Raw genomic sequence first — 20719 nt, forward strand, 5'->3', positions numbered from 1 at the left:
ATGGCATGAACCCGGGAGGTGGAGGCTGCAGTGAGCCGAGATCGCGCCACTGCACTCCAGCCTGTGCGACAAAGCGAGACTCCATCTCAAAAAAAAAAAAAAAATCGTGCATGGTGGTGCATACCTGTAGTCCCAGCTACTCAGGAGACTGAGCTGGGAGAACGGCTTGAGCCCAGGAGGCGGAGGTTGCAGTGCTGAGATCGTGCCACTGTCCTCCAGCCTGGGTGATAAGAGCCAGACCTTGTCTCAAAAAAAGAAAAAAAAATTGAAGATTATTTTACTTTGGGGGGATAGTAGGGGAGAAATGACTAGAGAAATTGCAGTATACAGTCTGCTTGCCCATAAGAGGGTTAATGTCAGAGCAGCCTCTAGTTCAGAGGTTAGCGGGTTAGCAGACTCTTTTTGCAAAGAGGGGACACTATATATTTTAGACTCCACAGGCCACAAGGTCTCTGTAACATACTTTGTTTGGCTAATGGTTTTTTTGTTTTGTTTGAGACAGAGTCTGGCTCTGTCACCCAGGCTGGAGTGCAGTGGCACAATCTCGTCTCATTGCAACTTCTGCCTCCTGGGTTCAAGTGATTATCCTGCCTCAGCCTCCTGAGTAGCTGGGATTACAGGTGTGTGCCACCACGCCTGGCTAATTTTTGTATTTTTAGTAGAAACAGGGTTTCACCATGTTGGTCAGATTGGTCTCGAACTCCTGACCTCATGATCTGCCTGCCTTGGCCTCCCAAAGTGCTGGGGTTACAGGCATGAGCCACCATGCCCAGCCTGGCTGATTTTTTTTTTTTTTTTAACAATCCTTTAAAAATGTAAAAGCCAGCCAGATATGATGGCTCATGCCTGTACTCCCAGCACTTTCAAAAGCCAATGCAAGAGGATCAATTATGCCAGGAGTTTGAGACCAGCCTGGGCAACATGGCAAGACCCCATTTCTACAAAACTTTTTGAGAGAGTTTGCTCTGTCACCCAGACTGGAGTACAGTTGCACAATCTCGGCTTACTGCAACCTCTGCCTTACAGGTTCAAGCAGTTCTCCTGCCTCAGCCTCCTGAATAGCTGGGATTACAGGTGTGTGCCACCACACCCGGCCAATTTTTGTATTTTTAGTAGAGACAGGGTTTCATTATTCTCCTGCCTCGGCCTCCCAAAGTGCCGGGATTACCAGCGTGAGTCACCATACCTGGCCCAAAACTTTTTTTTTTTTTTTTTTTTTTTTTTTGAGACAGAGTTTCACTCTTGTTGTCCAGGCTGGAGTGCAATGGCACGATCTCGGCTCACCGCAACCTCCACCTGCCGCGTTCAAGCAATTCTCCTGCGTCAGCCTCCCAAGTAGCTGGGATTACAGGGATGTGCCACCACGCCCTGCTAGTTTTGTATTTTTACTAGAGACGGTTTCTCCATGTTGGTCAGGCTGGTTGCGAATTCCTGACCTCAGGTGATCCGCCCACCTTGGCCTCCCAAAGTGTTGGGATTACAGGCATGAGCCACTGCGCCTGGCCCCAAAATATTTTTTTAAGAAAATTGTCCCGGCCTGCAGTCTTAGCTACTACGGAGGCTAAGGTGTAAGGATCACTTGAGCACAGCGGTTCGAGGCTGCCCCTGATCTGTGATCACGCCACTGCACTCCAACCTGGGCAACAGAGTGAAGACACTGTCTGTCTCAAAGAAAAAACCATTCTTAGCTCACAAGTCCATATAAAAACAGGCCATTGGTCAGATTTGGCCTGAGGGCCATAGTTTGCTAACCCTTCCTCTACTTTGATGAGTAATTAGGATACAGGAACATGGGAACGTAGGAACTCTCTTCCCTATAGCCACAGATGTGATGACATGTCCTTGTTTACCTATGTGTGTGGTGATACCGTGGTGGGTATCAAACACCAACCAGATTAGGTTAGGATAAAGGGGAAGTAGCGTTTCCTTGCCTCTTGCGTCTAAAGGGACTCATCTTGACAGGAAAATAAATTGGCTTACCTGTGGAAGGGATCCTAGGCATTCTTGGTAAGTTCTGAGTGAGTGACCTGAATTGCCTGTGTAGGATGTTCTCAAGTCCTTGGTCTAACCCACGGTTTGGCAAATTACAACCCACATGCTGCCTGTTTTTGTATAACCATGGCTACCTGCTAGCTAAGAATAGTTTTCATATTTTTTAATTTTTTTAAAATATAGAATATTTTCTGACATGAAAATTATGAGATTCCCATTTCAGTGTTTGTAAAGTTTTACTGAAAGACAGCCACACCCATTTCCTTACTCTTGTCTAAGGCTGCCTTCACACTGCCTCAGCAGGGTTGAGCTGTGTTAACAGAGCATGGCCACAAAGCCTCAAACACTATTTGGCCCTTCCCAGAACAAGTTTGCTGACTCCTTGTCTAACTCAGTCTTTTCTTAACTGGAAGAGGATGGTCTGTGTTATATTTCTTCTTCTCCATGATTATACTTGCCCTGGGGACCCTAGGGGATGTGGAAGATGGGAAATTCATTTAGGACTGTGGTAATGAAGCTTCTGTACTTTCAGAGATAGGATGACAGAGGATAGGGGCACACATCTTAGTGACATATTTTACATCTGGAATAGTCAAGAAGTGGAGAAGTAAATTCATAGAGGTTCCAAATAGCACTCTCTGACATAGTGCCAGATGCGGTCCACTCAGAAGATCCTGGGAACAAGCCAAGAAACTGGTGTTAAGGGCCGCATTTACTTAAATGTACCACAAAGGTCATTCTATCTTTGAAGAAAGAAGGTAAAAGAGGAAAGATATGTTTAATTCTCCACATCTTTTTTTTTTTTTTTAACCTTTCCCCTCCTCCCTCCTGCAGTCTAGCCACCCTATGAAAATTATTTAATAGGCAGAGTGGTACCTTAATCCAAGAAAGATTTGGAGCCACTTGCAATAACTTTTTCTTTTCCCAGATAAAGTTCTAATACTCAAAAAAGAAGAGTTGATTTAAGTCCCATATCCTTCAGGAATGAGGTATAGGATATAAATAAATTCAAAGTACCACATTCTAAGATATTTCACTAAACATTGGAATGAATTTTTCCCCTTTATGTACTTTAAAATATAGAAAATATGCAGTTATGACTAGAAATAGCTGTAATATTGTACCTGCAGAGTTGAGTATCTCACTAGTATAATTTATAATTATAACCTATTCTGATTTCTTTTCAAATATTAGGTGTCCTAGTTGCCTATGAAGGTTTGCCACTTCATCTTGCACTGTTCCCCAAACTTTGGACTGAGCTATGCCAGACTCAGGTAAAGAAAATGAGTTTTAGATGATTGGTCTTTAATCTTATCTGACCAAGTGGTCAATAATTTTAGGAACAATGGGTTGAAGACTTGCTGAAAAGTGGGGACATTTTAGAATCTTGATAGGTAAAATATGAATGAATGAAAATACTAGCTATTACATATTAGGCATCTAGTTTCCCTTTCATTTTTTAACTTAAGTAGATTTCTATCATAGAGGATATTTTAAATAAGCTGGTTATAATTGAATTTCTCATTTATAGATGTGTATCAACAGTTGTGGGGAAAATCCAAAACAGGGAGATAGTGGGGGAAAAGGCACTTGCCACTTCTTCCTCTCCTTCACCTCCCTGTCTCTACCTCTTTTCCACCATTCCAAAACCTCTAGCAGAAACCCTGTCAGCAGTCTGTCCTTTAGCTTTTCATAATGTGTAGTTTTTCAGGGGTCTGATGCACTTGTTTTCTTACAGCGATCTCCTTGAAAACAGGAAAGATTACTGTTCCTACCTTAAGTGTCTAAGAGCCAACTCCTTAAAATTAAGTGGCTGCATAAATAATGCTTGTTAAGTTACAAAGGCAGAATTGGGAAGAGGAGGAGGTACTAATGTTTGGCTCATTCCTTGGATCAGGCATAAAGGATCCCCACTACCTTTCAGTCCCTGAAAAAACTGTTGATTGTACTGCCTGGTTGCATCTGCTCTACCCCATTGGAAGAGATGAATTTATTCACCTTCCTTAGGTGCAACCCTTGACCCACATCATGCTTTCCTGAAGTATTTTGAGTCTGGTTCAGCCTCCTACCAGGCTGTAGTGTGCTCTGGATTCTCCTAGATGTTTGCCATCCTGTACTCTACTGGTGGTTTCTCTACTTTTCCAAAACAGAACTCAAGTGTAGAGACCTTACCAGAGTCATCTCCATCCCCTCAAGAAATGCCACTTTGTTCTCTACAGTAGAAATCTTTCAGAGGCTAGTATACACTGATCTTAGCTCACTTGGCTTAGCATACAGTAGGCATTCAGAAAATGACTTTATGAGTTGATTTTTGAGCTGAGTGTTCTGTTCAGTCAATTGGAGATCTCGTTTTCCCTCTCCACCGCTACTGCTGTTCTTTTTCATTCTTCCTGATTTGGGTAGTTTCTTGGTTTCTGTACTCTCCCACTACCTATTGCTCCCTATTGCCTTCTCTACTTCTGCATCGCAGGACTCCCTTCGCTTGACTTCTTTCACAGACAGAACTCACTGTGCCCCCAAATTTCCCTTAAAACAAAGCCTAACCATATAAGGCCTCCAAAGCTTCCAGTGCTATAGAAGCAGCCATCCTGAGCAAGAAACAGAGGCAGAGGCACAGGCTGTGACTGGTAGACCAAGGCAGGTTTTTCCTAGTGTTAAGGATCTCAAGACCTGGGTCTTGGTCCTACATGAATCCTAATTTCTTGACTGACCTTGAGTAATTTACTTATGACAGCTGCTTACTCTAATAAGATACACACATATGCATATATATATAATCTAAATTTTGTCCTATTTAAAAAATATATTGCTTTTTTCCATATAAATTATTAAAATGCACATTTAAATCTATGGAGTGTATCTGCTTAAAGACATACTACTTGTGTGTAAGAGCCATGACTATTTGAAAACAGGAAAACCAAATTTTAGTAAAATTTCCAAATATTGAGACCACCGATTCTGTGTGAGATAATTAGGAAAGAAGATTTATTGTTTACCTTTGCAGTGTTTATGGGGGGAAAAGGTATTTACAGAATTACTGTTGCTAGCGAGAATATACAGTAAAGTTTAAAAATTTTTGGAGAATTGATTTTGATTCTTAAAATGTGTCTTTTTGCAACATATGCTCTGGTTACCTATAAATACATTAATTTGGCCCTTGAAAACATTCACATCCTATTCTTTGTTAGCCTTATTTTTCCAGTCCTTGTTAACTCTCTCAGTGCTGGATAATAAACCTGCATTTCTTTTAAAACATTTGTTCAGTTTCGGCATCAGTGTCTTCCCCCAGCACTCCCATAATCTAAATTAGTAACATTTTACTGTATGAAAAATAGTTGCTGTTAACTAAATTCAATAGGTGAGTTAGACATGGCTTTTCAAGTAGGATTTTCAGTGGCTTCAGATTCCATCATACACAAGTGTATGTTTTTTCTGTGTAAGTTTTTTCCGTGTAAGTTTTTTCCGTGCTCAACTGTAAGTGCTCAACCATCTTCTCCCCACTTTAGTCTGCTATGTCAAAAAACTGCATCAAGCTTTTGTGTGAAGATCCTGTTTTCGCAGAATATATTAAATGTATCCTAATGGATGAAAGAACTTTTTTAAACAACAACATTGTCTACACGTTCATGACACATTTCCTTCTAAAGGTACGTAGTACTTTGGAAACTCAGTGTGTCATTTCCAATTAGTTAATGCTTGTGGTTTCATTATGCTGGTCTTTTGGAGATTTTTTTAAATCTTCTTTTTCAGGTTCAAAGTCAAGTGTTTTCTGAAGCAAACTGTGCCAATTTGATCAGCACTCTTATTACAAACTTGATAAGCCAGTATCAGAACCTACAGTCTGATTTCTCCAACCGAGTTGAAATTTCCAAAGCAAGTGCTTCTTTAAATGGGGTAAGAACTATGCAGAGGCGGCGGCACACACTTTTAAGCTGTCCTTCAGTTAACTGTGTGGCCTTCATATGATTTTACTCTCGTAACTTTAACTTACTGATTCAAACTCTTAAGCCATGTACGACAAAAAAACAAATTTTAAATACACGTTCACTATGCCTTATCACCTTGGAAGCTACAAGCTGGTATCATTAAATGCTGAAAGGTAATAAAGGGAACATCTTAGTGGTCTTATCTCTACTTGGGTATATTTTTGGAAACATTACTTGTGATGTTTCTATTACTGCCTATGGCTCCTATGTAACTGAAACAATTAATGATCTACTGATTTAAAAAGGCAGTTAAATCTAGAGCATTAGTTGCCTTGTGCAGACTCCCATCACAGCCATGTCCTAGAATAATGGAACACTCTGGAAATGGGCTAGAATGTTGAGCAGCAGCCTCCCAAATCACAGTATGCATAAAAGCCAGAACAGATGACAGAGCTCAGTAAGGAAGACCTTACTATTTGTGACATCCATCAGAATTTAACTTGAGAAACTGATTTCAAGGTTTGTTTTTAAAATTCTTATATTTCCTTTTCCATTTTTCAGAAAACACTATTTCAGGCTTTGGTCTGACTTACTGGTTCGTGGGCATAAAATAATGCTATTAGTGACTTTAAGAACTAATGAGGCTGGGCACAGTGGCTCATGCCTGCAATCCCAGCATTTTGGGAGGTCGAGGCCGGTGGATAACGAGGTCAGGAGATTGAGACCATTCTGGCCAACATGGTGAAACCCTGTCTCTACTAAAATAGAAAAAATTAAGCCAGGCGTGGTGGCAGGTGCCTGTAGTCCCAGCTCCCTGGGAGGCTGAGGGAGGGGAATCGCTTGAACCCGGGTGGTGGAGGTTGCAGCGAGCCGAGATTACACCACTGCACTCCAGCCTTGCCAAAGAACAAGACTCCATCTCAAAAAAAAAAAAAAAACAACTAATGAAATGCTGTAGTATCTTAACACTGGCTTTCTGGTTTTATCATTCTAAGAATCCCAGAGAAACCAGGGTATTCTTAGGAAAGAATGGATTCCTGGGAAAATAAACATCTGCAATTAACTGTAAACAACTGCATCAAAGTGTTGGCTTTAGAATTTGAAATGTTCCTATCTGGGTTTTTGTAGGACCTGAGGGCACTCGCTTTGCTCCTGTCAGTACACACTCCCAAACAGTTAAACCCAGCTCTAATTCCAACTCTGCAAGAGCTTTTAAGCAAATGCAGGACTTGTCTGCAACAGAGAAACTCACTCCAAGAGCAAGAAGCCAAAGAAAGAAAAACTAAAGGTTAGCTTTATGGACTACTATCATTACCTTTAGGGTGGGCGGAGGGAGTAATACACTTGGTGTAACTGGTTTAATAGTTGTGTGTTCAGCTGAACCTCCTAAATATAAATGCTAGAAACAAAATTAACTTCCCACATCCCCCCCTAACCCTAACGTGATCTTAATGACTTTCAGAGAAGTTTCCCTTTTGGCATGTGTTTTCACAGATGATGAAGGAGCAACTCCCATTAAAAGGCGGCGTGTTAGCAGTGATGAGGAGCACACTGTAGACAGCTGCATCAGTGACATGAAAACAGAAACCAGGGAGGTCCTGACCCCAACGAGCACTTCTGACAATGAGACCAGAGACTCCTCAATTATTGATCCAGGAACTGAGCAAGATCTTCCTTCCCCTGAAAATAGTTCCGTTAAAGAATACCGAATGGAAGTTCCATCTTCGTTTTCAGAAGACATGTCAAGTATCAGGTCACAGCATGCAGAAGAACAGTCCAACAATGGTAGATATGACGATTGTAAAGAATTTAAAGACCTCCACTGTTCCAAGGATTCTACCCTAGCTGAGGAAGAATCTGAGTTCCCTTCTACTTCTATCTCTGCAGTTCTGTCTGACTTAGCTGACTTGAGAAGCTGTGATGGCCAAGCTTTGCCCTCCCAGGACCCTGAGGTTGCTTTATCTCTCAGTTGTGGCCATTCCAGAGGACTCTTTAGTCATATGCAGCAACATGACATTTTAGATACCCTGTGTAGGACCATTGAATCTACAATCCATGTCGTCACAAGGATATCTGGCAAAGGAAACCAAGCTGCTTCTTGACATTAGGTGTAGCATGTCTACTTTTAAGTCCCTCACCCCCAACCCCCATGCTGTTTGTATAAGTTTTGCTTATTTGTTTTTGTGCTTCAGTTTGTCCAGTGCTCTCTGCTTGAATGGCAAGATAGATTTATAGGCTTAATTCTTGGTCAGGCAGAACTCCAGATGAAAAAAACTTGCATCTTCAGTATACTTCCTAAAGGGCAATCAGATAATGGATATGTTTTATGTAATTAAGAGTTCACTTTAGTGGCTTTCATTTAATATGGCTGTCTGGGAAGAACAGGGTTGCCTAGCCCTGTACAATGTAATTTAAACTTACAGCATTTTTACTGTGTATGATATGGTGTCCTCTGTGCCAGTTTTGTACCTTATAGAGGCAGATTGCCTCCGATCGCTGTGGTTCTTATTATCAAAATTAAGTTTACTTGTATACGGAACAACCACAAGAAATTTGATTCTGTAAAGAATCCTCTTTAGCTGTGGCCTGGCAGTATATAAATGGTGCTTTATTTAACAGAATACCTGTGGAGGAAATAAAGCACACTTGATGTAAAAATAATTGTTTTATTTTTATTGACATGACTGATTGCTATTCTGTGCACTTAATTAAACTGATTGTGATGACTTTTCATTTGTTTACATACGTTGCTTCAGTCTTCTCAGGTGAAAGTAGTGAGAAAACCGTGAAAGAGGGGGAAACAAACATTTATCCATTATATGCTGTTTCACTGGAAGTGTTACCAGCAGTCCACAGAACTAATGTGTCCCCACAGACTTCTCAATCCTCTCCACACCGAAGTGCAAAACCACAGCAGGGAGATGTGGAGCAAAACACAGCCAATTTGCCCTCACCTCAACATGCTTTTGAATGCAATATACCACTGTTTTACGACCTAAGATCTACACACCTTAAAAACCCTAAAGTAAAATAAAGGAATAGTGTCAACATGCCATTTATTTTTTGTCATCTTGAACTAAAAGTACAGCTGCAAGCAAGCTTGCTATAGGACAAGCTTCAGCTTGGGAAACATCAACTATCTGCACTCAGGACTTACCTATTTCCAGAGGAATATCGATGGAAGGTCAGGTTAATACTTAATTTCAGGTTGTTTGCTACTTTTAAATCAATGCAGTGTCTAGTTATAATAAACAGTCAAACAATGCTTTACATTGTATATATGTTCATAGATTTCATCCAATATAAAATAAAGACAGTCCTTTTAAACAAAAGATAGGGAAGAGGTAAATGTCACACTTTTTCCGCTTACAAAAAGTAATGCCTTATAATAAATTTTAATTCAACCATTTAGGGGGGTCAGCTGCAGTAAACCTTTTATTTCTTCAAAATGCTGCTTCTGCCAACAGAATTTCATGTTCTCTTCTTTACAGATAGGAACTCCTTCAATTGTAATTCTGTTTGCCCTAGAGTAGGCACAAAATTCAGTGCAACCATGGCATAGTGTTCTAAGAAAAAAAATAGGAACCTTATTACCGCATTATGAAAAGGAAAATTTATCCATACGAAAAACCTAGCCGTAGTGTTTTGGGACCTTTAATATGAAGGGCAGTAATTAGTAACATACCTTCTGGCCAGTTCCTACATCTCCATTTCATGATGATCTTCTTCTTTGTTAACTGAAAAGAGAGGGGAAATTCCACTGAAAATCTTTTAAGACTTCCCATAATACAACACAGAAAAATCCTTTCATTGAAACTCCTAAGTACTAGAAGAATCAATGAACAACATACAGTCCTTCTTCCAGTTTATACATCAGCACCACTGATAATTGTCTTTATTGCCAAAATGTCTCAGAACAGCAGTAACATCAAGGACAGCAGGAATATATAATAATGTTTTAAGTACAGTAATAGTAACCAGAACAGAGGGCTGCTGTTAAGGTTGAGGCAACACAGACCCTCATGATTTCGGTGCTAAAAACAGCATATACAAAAAGTAATATTAAGAGTTAATCCCACCTTACTTCTTCAACCTTGAGTCTACTTACCAATCCTAGATATTCACCAGTGATGTTCCCATCAAACATCTGGAATTTCCCTCCCTTTTCAGTTTCTAATACAGCAGTAGATTTAGAAAACTTTTGCACCAACTAACCAAATAAAACATGTTATTCCAGTACACACTAACACATAATATAATTATGAAATACAAAATATAACAATTACTATGGTTTAAAAATCCTAAACATGTAGCTTTTACTTACAGAAAATAAAACACAAACTCTCTCTTCCTAGAGGGAGAAAACTCAATGTAATGCGGACATAGTCCCAAAGAATGCCCATCTCCCCTCCAATTATTCAGAAACTATGCTCAGACTTCTGTCACCACCATCCCACATCCCTTCAATCAAAAACACAGCCACAAGGAAAACCAAAAACCAGCTCCTGTTCTTTGTAATGTATTTTCTCCCAATGTCAGCACTTAACATGCTAGCTTAGGGAGTTACTTACATCCTTTACAGTGAAGATGCTATACAGCTGCTCTACAGTTGTGTCAAACAGTTCCATCATGTGAAGAGCCACAGTGGGAATCCTTACACCCAGTGCCACTGGAGATGAGGCCTGAACCTGGAGAAGGGAAGAGGTTCCAGGGAATGATTAGCATAACAAGAGAGAAAGCTGCTTGGATTATAATAGTCTTCTCAATAAAACATCAAATGTCCCAAATTCCATACTGCCTATTCCAGACACACATAAAAGCAGCATGAAAAGCCTTTTTAGCACCACCAGTCTTGGTCTTTACTTTGGAACCAGAGCTCACTGTTCCTACAGCTCTTCAGCTCTGTTCCCAGGTTATGACTGAATACCCCTCCATCCTAGCTGGACTTCCAGATACAGCTGTGAGCAGGTGAAAGACAACTGCACCTAAAGCTAAAGGGTGTCCATTACACACAGAACACCCATTCCAAGAACGGATCTAAACTCCCAATCCAAAAGTGAGCAAAGAAGTTTCTTTTATTATGCTATGTGAATCTTGAAAGTCATCTGGTTCTGTGGCCTACCAAAGAACACTGCCCTTAGGACACTCTTGAGTCAGGTATTTATCCCATAGAAAGGCGTGTCTGTAACAATCCCTTCCATCAAGAATCAAAGTCTCATTTTATCATTTGCACAACAAAATGGGAGATCTTAGAGGACTCACGGGAGACTCAAAGGGGGAAGAAGGCCCTCGCTGTCCTCAGTTCTCCATCAACACAGCCATTCGGAGCCCTGACTCAAACACTTCCTTTACCCCTTCCCTACATTTTGGCCAACAGAGCTCATACCTGCAGGGTATTCCCACTCAGTTTTCTTTTGACAGTCAATTCCTGGGTTGCCATAGCTTTCGTTGGTAAAATCATTCCCGTTGTAAATTCTATAAAGAAACAAGGGAAGTGGTTTTAATAAGGACCTTTCTCCTTTTAAGCACAAAGAGTAAGGTAGAAAACCCAAAACAGCATGTAAGAAAATAAAACATTTATAAAAATAATTCCTATAACATTTTGAGAATTTCAAGACCATTCCAAGTTTTTACATATAAAACTACTGATGATTAACAATGTGAGTTCCACAGCAACAAATGCTTTTTCAAATGCCTCACTTTTATCAAGTTTTTGCTAAAGCAGCAAAATTTTCCAAAGTTCTTTTCCAAACAGCTAAGTTTTATATGATTAACTACTAATAGCTTTGTGGCTCTAACCTACTGTCAAAACAGACAATTTCTCACGTGAGGGTGACCACTGCCTCACAAAGCTTGTCTTCACAGTATTCAAAAGCCTGTGAGCCAGCTATATGTGCGCTCTCATGGGAAAAGTGACAACCCCAAACCCATCTATGCCAACACCTAGATACTCAGGTGGTAGGGTCCAAGAACGAGGTACAGAGATAAGGCACTGCTGGCCATCTTGCCTGCCTCACTTCTCTAATTTAGGGAAGACGACAATAACCTCACTTCCATGCAATGCGGATATTATCTAGGTATTTCTCAATTACACCTGTAATACCTGCAGTCACTTTCATCCATTCATTCATTCATCCAACAAAGATTTATTAAGCACCTACTATGTGCCAGGCATTGTGCTAGATGCTGGAGATACAGCAGTGAACAAGACAGACACCTTCCATGCCCTCATGGAGCTTATAGTCTAGCAAGGAAGTCAGACATTAAACAAGTAATTACACGAACAACTGATTTTCATTCCAGAAAACTACAATTAACAGTTCTGTACGCAAAATGGTTCATGCTGTGTACAATACTAATGATCACTAATTATGGTCTTAACAATGACTAGCTCTCAACTTCCAGACTACAATTTATTCTGAAGTATAAACTTGCTTCTGGAGCCTCTGACCACAATGTAGAGTATAACTTGGGTAAATAGAAAAGGGACCCTCTGGTTCACAAGGGATGCCTTCTTTACCCGTCTTAAGTGCCTTCAGGTAATCTCCAAGGGCCTCCCTGACCTTGGCAGTGCCTGCAGTTTTCATAAGATCCTTCAGTATAACCCCATCTCCTTTCTTTTTACTCACATTGACCTACAAATCAGAAAAATAGAAACCAAAGAAAGATCTGGTTTGATGTATTCTTACAACATTGGGCTGTATGGATGAGAGAACTATGGCAGTGGAGGAAGGAAAGAAGTGGATATAAGAGAGGTGATAGGGCAGGATTTTAAGGGTTTTTAATCCAGGGTCCATGACAGGGTTGGGGGCCAAATCTTGCATGGACTTCATAGAATGTAAACTCCTTAATTTGCATACTAAGTTGTGCATGTGTATGTATATAAATCCTATTGCTGATGTGGTCCATGGCTTTCATGGGGTCTAGAAATGCACTGTCCAGTATGGTAGCCACTAGTCACATGTGGCTACTGAGAACCTGAAATATGGCTGGCCTGAATCAAGATGTGCTGTGTGAAATAATACGTGCCAGACTCCAAAGACTTACTACCAAAAATGAATGTAAAATACCTCATAATTTTTATATTAATTACATGCTAAAATCTTTTTTATATATACTGGGTTAAATAAAATATATTATTAAAATTAATTTCACCTGTTTATCTTTTTTTTTTTTTTTTTTTTTTTAAGAGCTTGCATCTCCTTATGTTGCAGAGGCTAGACCCAAACTCCTGGGCTCAAACAATCCTTCCCCTCAACCTCCCAAGCAGCTGGGATTATAGGCATATGCCACTACACCTGGCTTTAACTTTTTTTTAAGGGTCTCCCTGTTGCCTAGACTGGAGTTCAGTAGCATGACCATGGCTCACTGCAGCCTCGAACTCCTGGGCTCAAGTGAGCCTCGTACCTTGGCCTCCCAAAGTGCTGGAATCACAAGTGTGAGCCACCATGCCCAGCCACTGCTTTAACTTTTTAAGTACGGCTACTAGTAAAACTTACACTGCACATGTGGCTTGCATTATATTTACATGGAACAGTGCTGGTACAGAACCCAAAAGCCACCGTTAATTAGGGAAATCAAGTTCCCATACAACCCAGCCTTGGATTATATACTTTTTTGGCAGAGAGGAAAATTGGGAAAGGGAGAAGGGTAGAAGACAGGCAGAGGGAAGGAAGAAGAGAGGGAAGAAGGGGGAGACCAAGGGAGAAGGAAGCAACAGAGGGCTTTGGGGATGTCTCTAGTATTCCCAGAAGAAAAAGGTGTCGATTTGAAAAAATTTAGTGTCCCGATGCTTCAGTTGAGGTGGGCCTGATCTTGGGCCCCAGTTTGAATCTAAAGTTTGTTCCGTAATGCTACTGAGAGATTAAATCTTAAAAACCAGTTAAACATTCTGTTGAAAAATTTCTCAGCTGATGGATCTGAATATAACAAAGTGGAATCTCAGGCCCTGAGCAGAGGAACCACATAACTGAAGACAGAGGTCTGGGACAGCCCCCAGCCTGTGGCACTGCATAATCTTCGTGCCATAAGACATACTGCTGGGCAGGAGTCAGCCTATCTTGGAAAGCCTTCATGTTAAATACGTTCACAAATAAAAAAAAATCCTTGTCAGACTATCCTCGTTTGAAAAATATAGCGGCTGTACAAATGGTCTCACCCCCAAAACCCAGCTTTCAGCCAAAAGAGGGCACTAACTTGAAGCCAAGCATGGGAGTTACACAAGGCTCTGTCTCCCAAGAGAACCAAGAGAGCCACAAAAGCAACACGTACTAACTGGGTAGTTTACAAAAAACCGTGAGGCATAACCAAGGGAGAGAGAGCAGCTAAAGGCTGAGACTTTTCACCATTAAAGGGAAACGGCAAAGGTGCAGGAGAAGAGAGAGAGTCACATTCATCAAGCCATGCGCTCTCCCTCTCCCTCTCCCCTCTTTCCACGGTCTCCCTCTCCCTCTCTTTCCACGGTCTCCCTCTGATGCCGAGCCGAAGCTGGACGGTACTGCTGCCATCTCGGCTCACTGCAACCTCCCTGCCTGATTCTCCTGCCTCAGCCTGCCGAGTGCCTGCGATTGCGATTGCAGGCGTGCACCACCACGCCTGACTGGTTTTCGTATTTTTTTGGTGGAGACGGGGTTTCGCTGTGTTGGCCGGGCTGGTCTCCAGCTCCTAACCGCGAGTGATCCGCCAGCCTCGGCCTCCCGAGGTGCCAGGATTGCAGACGGAGTCTCGTTCACTCAGTGCTCAATGGTGCCCAGGCTGGAGTGCAGTGGCGTGAACTCGGCTCGCTACAACCTCCACCTCCCAGCAGCCTGCCTTGGCCTCCCAAAGTGCTGAGATTGCAGCCTCTGCCCAGCCGCCGCCACCCCGTCTGGGAAGTGAGGAGCGTCTCTGCCCAGCCGCCCATCGTCTGGGATGTGAGGAGCCCCTCTGCCTGGCTGCCCAGTCTGGAAAGTGAGGAGCGTCTCTGCCCGGCCGCCATCTCATCTAGGAAGTGAGGAGCGCCACTTCCCGGCCGCCATCCCATCTGGGAAGTGAGGAGCGTCTCTGCCCAGCCGCCCATCGTCTGAGATGTGGGGAGCACCTCTGCCCTGCCGCCCCGTCCGTGATGTGAGGAGCGTCTCTGCCCGGCCGCCCCGTCTGAAAAGTGAGGAGACCCTCTGCCTGGCAACCGCCCCGTCTGAGAAGTGAGGAGCCCCTTCGCCCAGCAGCCACCCCGTCTGGGAAGTGAGGACCGTCTCCACCCGGCAGCCACCACGTCCGGGAGGGAGGTGGGGGGGGTCAGCCCCCCCGCCCGGCCAGCCGCCCCATCCGGGAGGGAGGTGGGGGGGTCAGCCCCCCACCCGGCCAGCCGCCCCATCCGGGAGGTGAGGGGTGCCTCTGCCCGGCCGCCCCTACTGGGAAGTGAGGAGCTCCTCTGCCCGGCCACCACCCCGTCTGGGAGGTGTACCCAACAGCTCATTGAGAACGGGCCATGATGACAATGGCTGTTTTGTGGAATAGAAAGGGGGGAAAGGTGGGGAAAAGATTGAGAAATCGGATGGTTGCCGTGTCTGTGTAGAAAGAGGTAGACATGGGAAACTTTTCATTTTGTTCTGTACTAAGAAAAATTCTTCTGCCTTGGGATCCTGTTGATCTGTGACCTTACCCCCAACCCTGTGCTCTCTGAAACATGTGCTGTATCCACTCAGGGTTGAATGGATTAAGGGCGGTGCAAGATGTGCTTTGTTAAACAGATGCTTGAAGGCAGTATGCTCCTTAAGAGTCATCACCACTCCCTAATCTCAAGCACCCAGGGACACAAACACTGCGGAAGGCCGCAGGGTCCTCTGCCTAGGAAAACCAGAGACCTTTGTTCACTTGTTTATCTGCTGACCTTCCCTCCACTATTGTCCTGTGACCCTGCCAAATCCCCCTCTGCGAGAAACACCCAAGAATGATCAATTAAAAAAAAAAAAAAAAAAAGCCATGCAAGCTGCCTGAGCAGTTTACAGTGCACACACTGTCACATCTAACGTGACAACACCCCTGGAAGAGAAATTAACCCCTTTTCACAGATGAGGAGGCTAAGGAGGGTGCAGCCAGCTGCCCAGGCCCCTTGCCTGGTCCTCGGGGGAGCTCAGGGCTTCCTGGGGCTTACTCTCTTTCCTGTACCACTCCAGCTCCACACAACACGCTGCCCCCACAGTACGGCAATCCTTCTCGGCAAACAGGCCCTCCACAAGGCACCCGAACTACCACACAGGAACCACACAGTCTGATCAACACTATTCGAAATGCCCAATGTCTGTAGCAGAAGCTTGACTGAAAAAAGAACAAAAGAAATAGAAACTTGATCACATACCTCAGTGTCATCTACTTCATTTTCCTCAGAAAGATTGGGTATTTCAATCAATCCCTTGTGCTTCACTCCAGATTCTTTAACGATGCCTAAAATGAGCAAAATGGGTTCTTCAATTATAATACAAAGTAACAACTGGGCCAGGCACTGTGGCACATGCCTATAATCTCAGCACTTTGAAAGGCTGTGGTGAGGATGGATTGAGCCCAGGAGTTTAAAGACCATCCTGGGCAACACAGGGAGACACTGTCTCTACAAAATAAAATTATCTGGGCATGGTGGCGCACACCTGAGGTCCCAGTTACTTGGAAGGCTGAGGTGGGAGGATTGCTGGGAGGTCAAGGCTGCAGTGAGCCTTGCCTCAAAAACGAAAAAAAAATTGATTTTATGAAAAACTGCCCTACCTCACTGAATAGCTCAGCTGCCCTCACAGGGTTCCACCACTCCAGGGCCCCCTGAGCAGCCACGGAAGAAAGGTCAGGCAGGCCATGGCCAAGGAGAGGGCATGAGGAGTCAGCAGCCCGCCGTCCTGAGAGGAGTGTGGGGCAAGTGCACCCATATTCCTCTTCTTGTCCCAGGGTACTCTTTGCCTGGGCAAAGCAGGACAAAGGAGTACCCTGAAGGGGAGAAGCAGTCACAAAAGCGATAGAAGGACAGAAAGGGACAGTACGTTCTGACCACGGAGGGGAGGGAGGCTCTGGCTTGGGGACATTGTGTGGGGGATACCAGGCAGGTAGACTTCTCTCAGGACTAGAGTGTTGCCTCCTCCCCAGTGGGTCCCAGCTGCCACCCTAGAGACTTGCTGCTGGAGGAGAGCAGCTGGGAGGTGTTAGGACAAGCCCTAACAGCCCGTCCTCTGGCTGCTGCCTGGCAGTGGCTGGGTCTTATCCTTGCAAAGGAGCCAAGGGAGATGGAAAAGACACAAGGCCCACAAGGTTCCTCAGGCCTTAGGGCTCGGTGCTGGGGGAGTGGGCAGGGAGCCAGACTGCTATGATCCAGACAGCAGCAGACACAGGGGGCTGCAAGAGAGGCAAACTCCCAGCCAGAGGAGTTCTGAGCCTGTTCTGAGGCGAAGGGGGAAGGGCTGAACACCCTCGTCTGTGAGAAAGGCAGCCAGCAGGGCAGAGGCTCGAGGCCAACTCACTGGACTGCTCTGGGGCACACACTCCAGATAGGAGCTGACTCCTGGGCTGAGGCTCAAACCCTAACTCCTCCTCTTCCCCTTCCCTGCATCGCCACAGACTTGGCTCCCTCAACAAGGACTGAGTGCGCACACGCTGTCTGCTCAGCCAGGATCGAGGCACCATTGGAGAACTGAACCCACAGACCCCAAAAGTGGACACACCCAAAATGCCCGGCAACTGATAAATGGAGAAACAGAATGCAGTATATGCACCCGTGGAATATTCATCAGCTATAAAAAAGAATAAAGTGCTGCTACCTGACACAACACGGATGACCATTGAACACATTATGAAGTAAAAGAAGGCAGACACCAAAAAACACATCCTAAATGATTCATCTATGTGAAATGTTCAGAGGCCAATCCAGAGAAAACGGGTGAGCAGACACCAGGGACTGGGGAAGAGGAGGGCAACAAGAGTGACTGCTCATGGGTCCAGGGTTTTGTTTTGGGGTGGTGAAATGTTCCTAAATTGATTGTAGTGATGGCTGCACAACTCTGTGACTATACCGAAAACCAATAAATTATACACACTAAATGAGTGAATTATGTCTCAAAAAAGCCGTTTTAAAAAAAAATCCCTACCCTACTGAATGACAGAAAGAGGGAGCAGGACAGTAAGCTAGTTTTGTAAAGCAAGTTTCAGTGCCTTGGGGAAAAATAAAGTAGGGAAGAAAGATGGCACAAGGCAGGAGTCTCCAAGGATGCACAGAGATGGATTTACTCAGGACAAAGACCTGAAGGAGGCAGGCAGCTACCTGGGGGAAGAGTGCTCCAGGCAGCAATGCCGGGAGACTCGTGTTCACAAGGGCCTGGTAGAAGAGGGCCCAGCTGACAGCAATGAGCTCTAAGCAGCTGCGAGTGCTGCGAGAAGGGAAACCCCCATCCTTCTTGGCCCACGGAACTCAAGTGTGGCCAGAGTGTCAGGATCTACTAACGCTGATTCAGGAGCCAGTCAGTGTGCCAGGCCCATAGCAGGGGCTGTAAAAACATTCGCTGAATGATGAACGCACTTTGTCCCCAGCCCCACTAGTACCCTGAGGCCCCTGTTACCTTTCCAGCCCAGTTTGATGTTCCACTGATAGAAGAAAATCAGCTTTCCTTTGCGGCTGCTGCACGAAGCCGCCCCTTCCACCTGCTTCAACTCGTTGATCTCGCCGCGGCCAGAGTCATTCTCCACAGCGATGCCCACCAGGAGCTCCTGGAACTTCCCTTTGGACCAGCTGGTGGCATCCCGCTCTGTCCTGCCAGGGACCAGAAAGTCGTGAATGGAAGCCCCAGCTGGGATCCACCTGCCTGGGTGCCAGGGTCACGTCCAAGCCCAGCCCAGATCGGCCCAAGTCCTCTCAAGCAGCCTCGAAACCTGCCAACCTCCAATGTGCTCCTCAAACCTGCTTTCTACCAAATTCTTTTCATCCTGCTCAGTTCTTTAAGATATTATTGTCCACTATGCAAGTAGTATTCTGTCTTAAAAACACTGGCTTATTTAAGGGAGGAGGATCTAGCTAGCTCGCCCACTGGAAATAGGCAAAGCCTAGGCCACATGGAAAGTAGCAGTAGTGAAATAATCAGAATCATGACAATACCAGCTATCAAGTGTCTTCGCATATACATCGTCTAATGTAATCTTCCCAGGTAATATTCTCACTTTAGGGTACAGAAACGAGCTGAGAGAAATGACATGTCCATCGGGCCAAGGCTAAGACACTAGAAAGTCAGATCTAGCTCACGCCTGTAATCCCAGCACTTTAGTAGGCCCAGGTGGGCGGATCACGAGATCTGGAGTTCGAGAGCAGCCTGACCAACACGGTGAAACCCTGTCTCTACTAAAAATACAAACATCAGACGGACGTAGTGGCACGCACCTGTAGTCCCAGCTACTCATGAGGCTGAAGCAGGAGACTCGCTTGAACTCTGGAAGCTGAGGTTGCAGCGAGCCAAGATTGCCCATGCCCTCAGAGCTCCTCCGGACCAACCAAGTCATGCTCCTCTGGGGACCGGCCTCGGCATCCCCTCGACGGCCTGGAGGGACCACAGCCCCGGCCAGAGGCGCAGGGCAGAGGACATACCTTCCGGAGGTTCTGCGGCGGAGGGCTGCCGACCTCTCCCCACGCGCCAGGTGAGGCGCGTAAAGGAAGGGGAGCTTGTCTCACTCACAGAGGGCCCGGCTCGCGGGAGGCGCCTGCGGGGTGGGCGCGAACTGAGATCCAAATTTCTGCCCTTTCCACTACGTTTCATACCCCTGCCCCTAACACAGTCTCTCAATCCAGCTCCCTTCTAACTCCCCGAAACATCCAGAGGAGTGGGCGGGAGGAGAAGGGAAGGCCCTCAGGCCACAGACGGTGGGAGTGGAAAGGTCTGTCGGAAGTCACTCTTGGGGCCCAACCCAACTTTCAAAGAGAGGCAGCTGCAACCCTCCTCACCGGTCTCCGTACTCAAGGACTCTCCCGAGCCGAGAGGCGAAGGCCGAACCCTGCGTCCAGCAGCTGAGGAGGGGGGGCGGCCCCCTGACCCCCTGGCCCCGCGGCCCCGCACAGACCCCAGGGCAGCCCCGGCTCCCGCGGCCCGGCCCTCCCCAGATCCCGGAAGGAGGCCGCCGCCGGCTGCGCCAGCGCCAGTTGTTCACGTTGGTCCCGTCCTCCCGCTCCTCCACGATCCAGTGGGGGTTCCCCTGGCCCCACTTGGCCATGGCGGCGCGGACTGGGCGGAAAACAAGGAAAGGCCGCGGCGCCTAAGGCTCCGAAGCCAGCGTTTCCGGCCGCCGAGCCCCGGGGCGGCGCGTTCGCAGCTCCCAGAAACTGCCAGAAGGCCCCGCCCCCGGCCCCGCCCCGCCCCGCCCCGCCCCGCCGCTGCGCGCCCGGGAGCCCCAGCCGGGATCTGGGAGGCGGGTCGCGCGGGGACGCGCGGGGACGCGCGGGCGGGGAGGGGCTGCGGCCGCCGGGGTTCCCCTGCGCGTCTCCTAACGCTAGGGCGGGACGGGGCTGCCTGGGCCGCCTGCGAAGGGCGGAGGGCGCTGCAGGTTCCGCGGTGCTGGCGGGCTCGTGGTTCCCGGCGCCGGGAAGCAGGGCGCTGAGTAGCGGGTGCCTGAGAGTCCAACCGGCAGTGCAGACGCGACACGGCCGTCAGGTGGCCTCGGCAGGCTCCCTATAGCCCTCGAGGACACGACCTCGAACGCCCAGGTCGCTGTAAGACCGGCCTTTGGGGCCACAGCGCGCACACGTCACACCGTTTGCGGATTTCGCCTAAGAGCGAGTCTGCGCCCAGTTGCCGCGCTGCGGTTTT

General features: G+C 46.0%; 2 protein-coding genes across 6 annotated transcripts in view; one reads left to right on the forward strand and one right to left on the reverse strand.

The window, feature by feature from the left end:
• Positions 1 to 8651, forward strand: part of USP34 (ubiquitin specific peptidase 34) — a 283346-nt gene extending 274695 nt beyond the window's left edge. For 4 of the 5 annotated variants that reach the window (XM_034953216.3, XM_034953217.3, XM_055108352.2 and 1 more), the window contains 5 exons: positions 3187 to 3266; positions 5499 to 5639; positions 5743 to 5886; positions 7047 to 7206; positions 7413 to 8651. In XM_034953216.3, the coding sequence (XP_034809107.1) occupies positions 3187 to 3266; positions 5499 to 5639; positions 5743 to 5886; positions 7047 to 7206; positions 7413 to 8020 (1133 nt within the window). In that variant the 3' untranslated portion in view covers positions 8021 to 8651. Of the gene's footprint in view, positions 1 to 3186; positions 3267 to 5498; positions 5640 to 5742; positions 5959 to 7046; positions 7207 to 7412 lie in introns of those variants that run through there. The other variant, XM_063594927.1, reaches the window with a different exon arrangement.
• Positions 4956 to 20243, reverse strand: AHSA2P (activator of HSP90 ATPase homolog 2). The gene is given in 9 exon segments (XM_063594929.1): positions 4956 to 9413; positions 9416 to 9484; positions 9604 to 9655; positions 10490 to 10606; positions 11305 to 11393; positions 12439 to 12553; positions 16258 to 16343; positions 18491 to 18681; positions 19861 to 20243. Coding segments are annotated over 9 exon segments (1080 nt in total). The 5' UTR covers positions 20127 to 20243; the 3' UTR covers positions 4956 to 9318.
• Positions 20244 to 20719: the final 476 nt, after the last annotated feature.

Source organism: Pan paniscus, chromosome 12 (assembly GCF_029289425.2).
Source record: "Pan paniscus chromosome 12, NHGRI_mPanPan1-v2.0_pri, whole genome shotgun sequence".
Classification (NCBI taxonomy): domain Eukaryota; kingdom Metazoa; phylum Chordata; class Mammalia; order Primates; family Hominidae; genus Pan; species Pan paniscus.